General features: G+C 42.0%; 1 protein-coding gene across 1 annotated transcript in view; it reads left to right on the plus strand.

Annotated features, from left to right (window-relative positions):
• LATS2 (large tumor suppressor kinase 2) overlaps positions 1 to 2,738 on the plus strand; it is a 65,369-nt gene extending 62,631 nt beyond the window's left edge. The window contains exon 8 of the mRNA XM_069467444.1: positions 399 to 2,738. Coding sequence (XP_069323545.1) covers positions 399 to 893 — 495 coding nt within the window. The 3' untranslated portion in view covers positions 894 to 2,738. The remainder of the gene's footprint in view (positions 1 to 398) is intronic.
• Positions 2,739 to 12,000: the final 9,262 nt, after the last annotated feature.

Here is a 12,000-nt window from a genome sequence, read left to right on the forward strand (position 1 = left end):
ACCATCTCTTGCCCACGCTAAGTACTTAATGGGATCTGTGATGGCTCAACAGAAATTTCCTTGCCACAGCTAAAGAAATGACTCGTAGACTATCAGTCTCTTTAATTTTGTGGGAAGCACAAAATTCTTTTGCTAAACAGTATTTCTGATAAAAGAAAATCAGTATGTTGTCTGAATTTGATTTCATTGTCCTGTGCCTTGGGCTTTGAGCCACCTACTAAAGCCACACTGACTTTATAGCTGCTTGGTCACCAACTGCTGCTTCTATTCTGTGTCTATTCTAACTCTTCTCCCATCATGAAACTGAAAGTATTTAAAAGCCAAGTCATCACATACTGTCCAGAAGTGCCCTAGCTTGGCCTCGACAAACTAGAGCTTTGGTTCCGTTGTCTCTTCAGGTGATAAACTGGGAGAACACACTCCACATTCCAGCCCAGGTCAAGCTGAGCCCTGAGGCCAGGGACCTCATCACCAAGCTGTGCTGCGCCGCGGACCACCGCCTGGGGAGGGACGGGGCCGACGACCTGAAGGCCCACTCGTTCTTCAGCGCCATCGACTTCTCCAGTGACATCCGGAAGCAGCCAGCCCCCTACGTTCCCACAATCAGCCACCCCATGGACACCTCGAACTTTGACCCCGTGGATGAAGAAAGCCCTTGGAATGACGCTAGTGAAGGCAGCGCCAAGGCCTGGGACACGCTCACCTCCCCCAATAACAAGCACCCCGAGCACGCGTTCTACGAGTTCACTTTCCGAAGGTTCTTTGACGACAATGGCTACCCCTTTAGATGCCCGAAGCCTTCGGGAGCAGAAGCTTCACAGTCCGAGGGCTCAGACGTAGAAAACCCCAGTCTGGTGGACCAGACTGAGGGCTGCCAGCCGGTGTACGTGTAGGTGGTGACGGGCGGCCCTGCCACTGGCTTCTCGGTCGGCGCCCTGGCTGGTGCCCGGGCCGTGTGGAAGCCGAGGGCCTTTGTTTTCAGTTAGTCCGTTGATTTCGTCACTTGAAATTCTGGTCTTCACCAAGAAAACCCAAAACAGTCCAGATGCTTTTTACAAAAGGACTCGGCACTGCTTCAAATTGGCTTTTGAGGACCTTCCCGCATTAAAACAATATTTTTAAAAACTTAGTACAGTTTAGAAAGAGCACTTATTTTGTTTATATCCATTTTTTCTTATACTAAATTATAGGGATTAACTTTGACAAATCATGCTGCTGTTATTTTCTACATTTGTATTTTATCCATAGCACTTATTCACATTTAGGAAAAGACATAAAAACTGAAGAACATGTGATAAGAAATCTCTGTGCAATAATGTAAAAAAAAAAAAGGTAACACTCTGCTCAGATGTCACGGAGACCACTTTATCCACACAATGGTTTTTGTCTTGTATTTTTTCCCACATTTCAAAATTGTGATATAATGTTAAAAGCTGCTTTTTTTTTTTTTTTTTTTGGCTTTTTGCATATTATATAGTATAATAGAAAGTGTGAGCAAGGTGATGATGTGGGTGTGATTTCAGATGTCCGGTGTGTGCAGAGTACTGCATGGGCAGGGTTTTTCTATTATAAAATTACCATATCTTGCCGTTCACAGCAGGTCCTGTGAATACGTTTTTACCGAGTGTCTTTAAATGAGGTGTTCTAGACAGTGTGCTGATAACGTATCGTGTGGGTGACTTCCTTGCTATGATTGTATCCCTTATTTTGTTTTGTTAAAGAAACGCAGATGTGTAACTGAGAAGTGATTTTTATGTGTGCGTGTGTGTGTCTTGGGTATGATTGGATTCCTTGGGGGGTAAACCTAAACATTTGTCATATACTAAACTTATATACATCAAAAGGGATTAATTTAGCTATGCCCAAAAAAAGGTAAGTTAATCATGGATGTATGTCTTTTTCTCTAGTCAGTATGCTCTTTCACCCTTGCTATAGCTGGTATGTGGAATTCAGTAGCTCTGACCTTTGCCACTTAGCCTTTTCCCAACAGACTGCCCACACTGAAAGGTTAACGAATGTTTTTCCTCCCGTCATCTTGGACAGCTAATATGTTACCGTGATGAAACTGAATAATCTAATGGTTCTTTACATTTTTTTAGTGTGCTTTGAAGTGTCAAATCTTAACTTGGTTTAAACAATACATTTTCCTAACTTTTGTAAAAAAGCAAAGATTCTTCAAAGAGACATTGGAATAAAAAAATAAGTAAGCCATACATATTTTCTTAGAAGTATAGATGTATATATATACTACATAGATAAACACACAAAATATTCCTTATTTCAAATTAGTATGATTCCTATTTAAAGTGATTTATATTTGAGTAAAATGTTCAATTTCTTTTTTGCTTTTAAAAAAATCTGATGCATATTTTTCATTATATTATTCCACATATTTTTCCTTGAAGTTCTTAGCATAATGTATCCATTATTTAGTATATAGGCAACAACACTTACCAGTTTATCAGTGTCTAAACTGAAAAAAAAAAAAAAAAAGATTCCTGTGTACTGGTTTACATTTGTATGAGTGGCATATTCTGAAGTCTGCTGTGCTTGTAATCGTGACTGTCAGTATTTTCGCTATTTTATAGTAATGCCATGTTGTTATTTACAGCGCTCTGACATACTTTCATGTGGTAGGTTCTTTCTCAGGAACTCAATTTAACTATTATTTATTGATATATCATTGCCTTTGAAAAGCTTCTACTGGCACAATTTATTATTAAAATTTTGAATCCAAATCTCGTAGTCGATGTTGTGTTTTATGGGAATTTGTAGGTTCTTTTATCGGCAGGTAGTAACTCCCTCGCACCCCTCCAGCGCTTCTCACGTCACTGAGGCTGCGAGCTGCCATCGGAGCCACTCTCACGAGAGGGCTGGGAAGGGAGCCTCTCAGGTAGGGCCTGGGGGGTGGAAAAAGAGCTTCCAGTTGGACATGCAAAGTTCAATTCAGGCTGTGGCTCTGTGACCAACTTCTCTCCTATAAAATGGGAATAAAAAATAACTTGTTGGGGTTGTTGAGTGGATTAAGTGGGATATCAAATATATATGGTTGGTGATAAAATAAGTCCTGAATAGCAGCTAATTCCCCTATGTAATACAGTTAAACTGAGAGGACAATTGTAGCACCTGATCTTTCATTTTAAATGGTCAATGGTATTCGGAAATTCAGAAAAACAGCGAGTTTATTTACTTGGGTTAGTCTTTTGAATAGGTAGTCACCTGGTTTAGAAATCAAAATGTATAAAAGTGTATACAAAAGAGTCTCCTTCATTTCCAGTCATTCAGTTCACCTCCCCACAGACAACAAATGATATTAATTTATTGTGCACCGTTAGAGAAATGAAAGTTTATGCACATGGTATGAGAAAATATATAGATGTACTTTTTTTGCCTCTTACCGAAGTGGGAGAGTATCATGCATATTTTTCTGCATCTGTTTTCATCACTTGACAATGTGTCTTGGCAACCTATATCACACATAAAGAAACTCTTCATCCTTTATTCTTACGTGATACTCCATTGCAAAAGTGTTATAATGACACTAGTCCCATACTGACGGGCATTCAGTTGTTTCTGATATTGTGATCTTTTTCTATTATAAACAATATTAGAATAAATACCCTCTTAAATAGCCATCATTTTGTGTAAGTGGAAGTAATTATGTATGACAGATTCCTAGAGGTGGAATTCCCAGGGCAGAAGTTAAGTGAATTTGCAATTTTTATTGCCCAATTGCCCTGCACAGATGCTGTATCCTCCGTGGCTCTCTCCTGCACGTTTTGCTGGGTGAGCCAAGAATGCAAGGCTTGACCGCTCCTGGCCTCAGCCATTTGTCTGTCGGGGTTGTGTTTGCAGTGAGCAGCTGTAAGGGAGTGAGATGACGTCTCTCTCCAGGTCAAAGAGCAAGTTTGCTTACTGCTGCTATAAAAGAGGTAGATTCCCCAGGCTTGGTGTACCTCAGCAGAATCCATCTGGGTCTTCCATGTCACCCCAGTGGGAACTGATGCAAAAAGCACTTCCTGGTCGGGAAAAAGTTCTTTTTCTCTGATGAGAAGTCGTCTCTTGTCTTGGTCCGGCATCCATTAAAGAATAACAGGCTGACTTACTAGCTTGTAAGTAAGGGAAAGTCAGATTTTAGGCCTGATGACAGGTATTGTACCAATGTATACTCCCAGAAATAAATACATAGATGTGTTTGCCTATAGCTTGCCAACCACACTGTATTATCAACCCTTTTGATCTAAGGTATCTTCATACAATTTTACTTGACATTTCTCTTATTTTGAAAGAAACTGACCATCTTTATTTACGCTTAATATCCATTTAAATATCCTTAAAAGCAATGATCCTAATTTTGTGTATCATTTAAGTGTTGGTACTTAACACCTGCCTTACAGGAACCCAAAGGATTTCTGTCTCCTTCATCTCTCCTGCTCAGCTAAAAGGAACCGTCTGAACGGGCTCGTGGCCAGGAAGCCGATTGCTGAGAACAGGCTCCGTCAGTGTCTCTGACGGATTCCACGGAAGACGGAGACTCTGCTCAGAGCAGTGCAGGGGCACAGCCGGGCTTGGCTTCAACATACTTGCGGTCATTTTTTGGGTGTGATTGATGTCTACTGAGGAAAGAAATAGTGTGTTACGTTCATTCCTGGTTTTCTTCACACGCACAGGTTATGTGTCCTCGCAAATCCTGAAGGCAAAAACGTGAGCCAAAATGGTGTCCTTCCCCTGCATTTTTTTGGACTAGGCTATTTTTCAGCTGCAGATTTTTGAAATGGAGTTTATCAAATTCCTCCTACTTCCTCCATATATGATTTATAAACCAAGTTTAAAGCTTCAGTGTCTACTTTAATATTGTAGTTCTACTGACAAAATTTAGCATAATCAAGATCTTTGCTATTAAGTGCAAATTTGTAAGTAGCATGATGCTGGTATTATTATCCCCATTATATCTTTTTCCATCAGAAAAGAAGCTTTTTCTTAGCAAAGAATACCCATTTCCAAAAGAGGCCTAAATTTAGTGGACAGTGTGAGCTTATTCACTTTAGAAAGGAGGAAAATATTGGACACTGGTATGAAATACATATGGCCTATTGTTTAAGGCAGAAAACCACGCTGAGTGGCAGTGTTGTTTTTTGTTTTTGTTTATAATTTTTGTTTCAACCATTGAACATACTTTTGAAAATGCAGGAGAAGAAAGAAAGTCTATATTTACTGGTATTTTTGCTTGCTGTATTTTCTTCCTGATGTGCTAAGGTTTTTTATCTTTTCCATTCTTTTTGGAAAATGTCCTTTAGCCATTCTTTTGAGAGGCTAAAGAATTTGACAGATTCTTAGTTTTTCTTCATTGGAAAATGTTTTCATTTCCCCTCTATTCCTGAAAGGTATGTTAACTGACTATAGGATTCTGGGTTGACAGAATCTTTTCTTTGAGCTCTTACAAAATACTGTGCCACTTCCTGCTGGCCTGCATGGTCTCTGAAAAGAATCTGTTATCATTAATTTGTTTTCTCCTATAAATAGGTAAGGTGGTATTTTTCTCTGGCTACTTTTAAGGATTTTTCTTTGATCACTTTTCAGTTTAATTCTAAGATGTCTTGGCTTAAATTTCTTTCGGGTTATCCTGTTTGTACTTCACTCAGCTTCTTGAATCTGTAGGTTTATTTCTCGTGCCAAAGTTTGGGGGCATTTTCAGCCATTATTTCATCCAGAGCTTTTTCCTTGCCCTACCCCTTCTAACTCACCTTCCAGGACTTTTAATGATACAACTGTTAGATCTTTTGTTATAATTCCTGAGGGTTGGTGGTTTTTTCCTCCTCCTTCGGGTAATTTCTTTCTTTTATTCTGCCTTCCAGTCCACTAGCGCCCCCTGCGGGCCCTTCCGTTCCGCTCTGTCCCGTTGAGCTTTGCACTTCAGTCACTGTTTGTTTTACTTCTAAAATTTCCATTTCATTCTTCTTTATAGATTTCTATTTCTTTGCTGAGGCTTTCCATCTTTTCACTTGTTTCAAGAGTGTTTGTAATTGCTCATTGAAACCTTTTACTATGGCTGACTTAAAATATTAGATCATCCTGGCACAGTGGCTCACGCCTGTAACCCCAGCACCTCGGGAGGCCGAGGCGGAGTTCAAGACCAGCCTGAACAAGAGCGAGACCCTGTCTCTACTAGAAATAGAAATAAATTAGCAGGACAACTAAAAATATATAGAAAAAATTAGCCGGGCGTGGTGGCGCATGGCTGTAGTCCAGCTACTTGGGAGGCTGAGGCAGGAGGATCGCTTGAGCCCAGGAGTTTGAGGTCCTGCCCAGAGCTCCCAGGGCAGGGCCAGATCCAGACTGGGAGGTCCGGGAAGGCCGCCCAGAGGAAGTGATGCCCCCGAGAGGGGCTGACCAGGGGAGGTGCCGGCAGCGTGGCTGGAGCTTCACGATGGGAAACTGCGGGAGGGAGACCTGTGGCCAGAAACACAGGCGGGGGCTGGGTCATGAAGGGCCTCATGAGTCTTCTTAAGGAAACCGGGCAAGGTTAGCCAACGCTGGTTTCTGTTGTTTTCAACCAAGGAACTCTACCGGATTCAAACTGAAGCACAGAGCCATGTACATCTCAAAGCTAGCAAGGCACTCGGGAGCCACGCCTGTCTGGGACCAAGCCTCCGGCAGGTAAGGTATTGGCCCTATCTTATGGGCCGGGTGGATGGATCACTCAGGCTAGGGAGCCAGAGTAACCCTTCGGTGTCATGGTGAGTGACACAGTGTGCCAGAGCGAAACAAAAGCCCAGGCCCCCGTCTCCCAGGGTGGAGGGGCTCATCCCCGCCACCTCTGTTCTGTCCCCTGTGGTTTCCAGTAAAACGCCTAGCTTTGGAGGGAATCATTTTAGTAGAGAGAGTGATACGTAATTTAAGTATGTCCATTAAATACAATAGGAGAAGGAAAAAGCCACATCAGCTGGTCAGAGAGTGAAGGTGACAAACTACTTCTTCCAATATTCAGAACAACTTTTTTGGATTTTTTTTAAAACGACCTCCTGTGTTAAAACATAGTTTTCTTTTTTGTCAACTTCCCTTTTCCTTGACTTAATCCTCCCCTTACCCACCTGACTCTAGTGTTGAACAAAGTGATTTGAGCAGCTAGCACTCCTTCAGGGAATGAAGCACCCTGCGACGGATCCTTCGAGAAACAGCTGGGGTGGGCGCCACCTGGTGGCCAGAGTTGTGCAGCCCACAACTGTGAAATGAGGCAAACGCCTTCGGTTTAAAAAAGGAACAGGCATTCCCACTTCGAACTGGAACCAGACAAGGCTGCCCACTGTCCCCATTACTTTTCAACATAGTATTGGAAGTCCTTGCAAGAGCTATCAGGCAAGAGAGCAGAATCAAGGGAGTCCAAATAGGGACAGAAGAGATCAAACTCTCACTCTTTGCTGATGATATGATGTTATATCTAGAAAACCCCAAGATTTCAACCAAGAGACTCCTGGAATTGATTAATGAATTCAGCAAAGTCTCAGGATACAAAATCAATACACACAAATCAGAGGCATTCATATACGCCAATAACAGTCAAACGGAGAACCAAATTAAGGACTCAATACCCTTCAAAATAGCAACAAAGAAAATAAAATATCTAGGAATATATCTAACTAAGGAAGTAAAGGACCTCTATAGGGAGAACTATGAAACTCTGAGGAAGGAAATCGCAGAACATGTAAATAGGTGGAAAACCATACCATGCTCATGGATCGGTAGAATCAACATTGTTAAAATGTCTATACTGCCCAAAGTTATCTACAGATTCAATGCAATCCCTATTAAATTACCAACATCTTTTTTCACAGACATAGAAAAAATAATTTTACGCTTTGTATGGAACCAGAGAAGACCCCGTTTAGCAAAAGCAATATTAAACAACAAAAACAAATTGGGAGGTATTAATTTGCCAGACTTCAAACTTTACTACAAGGCTGTGGTTCTAAAAACAGCCTGGTACTGGCACAAGTGCCGAGACACAGACCAGTGGAACAGAATAGAAAATCCAAATATAAAACCATCCTCATATAGCCATCTAATCTTTGACAAAGCAGAAAAAAACATACTCTGGGGAAAAGATTCCTTATTTAATAAATGGTGCTGGGAAAGCTGGATATCCACATGTAGAAGACTAAAACAGGACACACAGCTCTCACCCCTCACAAAAATCAAATCACGGTGGTTAACAGACTTAAACCTTAGGTCAGAAACTATTAGAATTCTAGAAGAAAACGTAGGTAAGACTCTTACAGACATTGGCCTAGGCAAAGAATTTATGAGGAAGACCCCTAAGGCAATCACAGCAGCAACAAAAATAAATAAATGGGACCTGATCAAATTAAAAAGCTTCTGCACAGCCAAAGAAACAGTCACAAGAGTAAATAGACAACCTACAGAATGGGAAAAAATTTTCGCATACTACACATCAGATAAAGGACTGATAACAAGAATCTATTTAGAACTCAGGAAAATCAGTAAGAAAAAATCGAACAACCCTATCAAAAAGTGGGCAAAGGACATGAATAGAAATTTTTCAAAAGAAGAAATAAAAATGGCTAACAAACATATGAAAAAGTGTTCAACATCTCTAATCATCAGGGAAATGCAAATCAAAACCACAATGAGATATCACTTAACTCCAGTGAGAACGGCCTTTATCAAAAAGTCTCAAAACTATACATGTTGGCGTGGGTGTGGAGAGACAGGTACTCTCATACACTGCTAGTGGGACTGTAAACTAGTGCAGCCCCTGTGGAAAGCAATGTGGAGATACCTTAAACAGATTCAAGTAGACCTACCATTCGATCCAGCAATCCCATTACTGGGCATCTACCCAGAAGAACAAAAGTCATTCTATAAAAAAGACACCTGCACCCGAATGTTTATAGCAGCACAATTCACAATCGCAAAGATGTGGAAACAACCCAAATGCCCATCGATTCATGAATGGATTAGCAAAATGTGGTATATGTATACCATGGAATATTACTCAGCTATTAGAAATGATGGCGATATGGCATCTCTTTGGCTCTCCTGGAGTGAGCTGGAACCCATTCTATTAAAGTGAAATATCCCAAGAATGGAAAAACAAGCACCACATGTACTCACCAGCAAACTGGTTTCCCTGAGTGCACATTTGGGATTCACACCAATTGGGTATTGGACAGAGGTCGGGGCTGGGTGGAAGGGATGGGTGTATACCTACTTGATGAGTGCGTTGCGCACTGCCTGGGGAATGGACACGTTTGAAGTTCTCTCTGGGGGGGATGGGGTGGGGGGAGGGGAGGAGTGCACACCCATATGATGAGTGTGATGTGCACTGTCTAGGAAATGGACATAACTAAAGCTCAGACTCGGGGGGATGGGGAGGCATGGGCAATGTATATAGCCTGATCTTTTGTACCCCCTTAATGAGCTGAAAAACAAACAAACAAAAAAAAAAAAAAAGGAACAGGCTGCAGAACTGAAGTATTTTCCAAAGTAATAAAAATGTATGGCCGGGCGCGGTGGCTCAGGCCTGTGATCCTAGCACTCTGGGAGGCCGAGGCGAGAGGATCGCTTGAGGTCAGGAGTTGCCTGGGTATTGTATTCACGGGGGCACAGTGGGCCATTTCAAATATTTCAGGGAAACATAGCTGTGTCTGTTAGATGCCACTCTACAGTATTAGCTCAGGGTAGTTCACGGTTTCAACATTAGAACACAATACGTTCCTTGCATTAACGTGTATCTTTGCAATGTTGGGATTTTGTGGTCATCACAATTAAAAGCAAGTACGTTGTGAAAGAAAATCAATGTGGGATAGAAATGAGGGTGGTGGCAGTGGCCAATTCTGCTCCAGTGCTTAAGGACTTTTGCAGTGCCCGAGGCACACTCGTGCCATTACCTTACTTAAGAATAAAATAAAAATAGCAATTTTTCTTTCAATTTATATGAACTTTCAAATAAAACGGCTACTAGGTTTTTAGGCACAAATACTTACCAAGTTGCGGTGGGAACCAGCTATATGATAATGGAATGTAGTTAGGTAGGTAGCTCTGTTGGTCTGGGGGCCCTGGGGAAATATTACGGAGACACTAAGGAGGTCTGGGAAGCTAGAGTGTGCAGGAGTAAGCAGGTCTCTGTCCCCGTTAGGAAAACATTTCTCAGTAGGCCCAGAGGGGTCTCAACGGCTCCAGAACATAGAATGTAGAGTTCTTAACATCTTTTGTCCAGGGGTTTGGGTGTCAGCCACAATTCTGGAACATGAAAAGAAAGAAAACCTGCATGAAACATTTGTTGTACGTTTATACAAAATATAGAAATGAAATAATTAAAGAATAAAACAAAGATAACATTTTCCCATCCTCTGAGGCAGCCACGGGTACCAGTTTCTCGTGTGTCCTAGAGAAATATAATAGTAGCTAACATTTGCTTTGTGTCAAGCTCTGTTCTGAGTACTCTGCACTTAATGAATTTAACCCTCTGTGGTGTCAGTGCTGTTCTCGCTCTGCAGAGGAGAACACCGAGGCTCAGAGAGGCTGAGCGGCGGCCCAGAGCCACACAGGCGCTGATGGCTGCAGGGTCTGAGCTCTTAAACCTCCTCTGTGGTACCTGTCCACCCAAATAGGTGCTGAGGCAAAGGTCGTAATCCATAGAGTTTGTTAAGCCAAAGTTGAGGAGGCGCCTGGGAAAAACGCGAACCACAGGCAGACCTGTGCTTGTTTTGCCAAAGGGGAATTTGGAAGTGGCAGCATTTAAAGTCATACAGAGGGGCCGTGGTGAGGCGAAATGGTTACATTCTTGTGAGTCCCAGGAAATCTACATTTTACAAAAAATAAGGGAAATGTTAGAAGAAAAAACAGGAAGTAAAGGAAGCATCAGCTATGTACACGTCCCTGGGTAGGTGGAGGAAGGTCAGATCCTGTCTGGTCTGTTCTGTCACCTGTAGAGATAAACCTGCAATTGGCCATTGGTGTGGAGTGGACAGACCGTAGTTTTAGGAGCTGGACGTGGCCTGTGGACCTGAAGTCACGGTTTGCATGTCCTTGCCAGTGGGAGGCCAGGAAGGGACTTCCTTAAGGAAGGACATTCGGGCAGCTTTTCACAGGTGCCTGAAGCCTTTGCCGTCCCTTTGGCATAAGGAGTTGGGGGTGTGGCCTGAGACTTTTTCTTTTTAAGTACCTTTGTGCAGACTTTAGGTATTATCTTTTAAAACATGTCAATTTGATAGGAATAAAATGTCAGTTGTGTTGGTATTAGTGAACTTGAACATTTTCTGCATGCTTATTGATCATTTGTAAATGCTTATTCTTTCCATGGCTTTCCTTCTGTGTCAACATTTGAAAGCTTTTAAAATGTCACCATTTTCTAGACTCGTCTCTAAAAAATTAACGTGTTAATTATTTTGAACCACCCAACCAGGCAGAAAAGCTAACTACTGGGATAACTGGAATCTTCTAAATTTCAGTAGGTCACATCGTTTTTTAAAAATTAGAAGTCTGATTTCCAAAGACAGAAAACCAATCTCAAGCTTTTTCATCTTCACTTCTAGATTACGATGGTTATTTGAGAAAAATAAAAAGAGAAGACCCTCCTTACCTCATCAAAAAACCTTAAAACATCTAGTCCTTTGATAATCAGATTGTGAGTGCTACAGGAATCACTTAATGCTACTTGGCTTTTTAATGACAAATGACTTTTCTTCAACTCCTAGCTGTCAGGTTGGCTTAGGATGGGAACCCGAAACGTGTGTATAGGACGGAATACTTAGATAGCGATCATAAAGCCTGGGAAACAAAAGCCGCAGGAGTCTGTAGAGTCCAAGGTTGTAAATCTAACTCGGACCACAGGCAGCTGCAGCGCAGGCATCCCTATCCCCCGGTAAGGACGAAGCTCCCCCTCCCCTGTCTCTGCAGGGGTTGCTCACTCCCCGCTGAGTAACCCTCTGTGAAACCCAGGGCTCTCCCCTCCCTCATGGTGGACGCTCTTTGGCCTCC

The sequence above is a fragment of the Eulemur rufifrons genome, chromosome 4 (genome assembly GCF_041146395.1).
Source record: "Eulemur rufifrons isolate Redbay chromosome 4, OSU_ERuf_1, whole genome shotgun sequence".
NCBI classification, from domain to species: domain Eukaryota; kingdom Metazoa; phylum Chordata; class Mammalia; order Primates; family Lemuridae; genus Eulemur; species Eulemur rufifrons.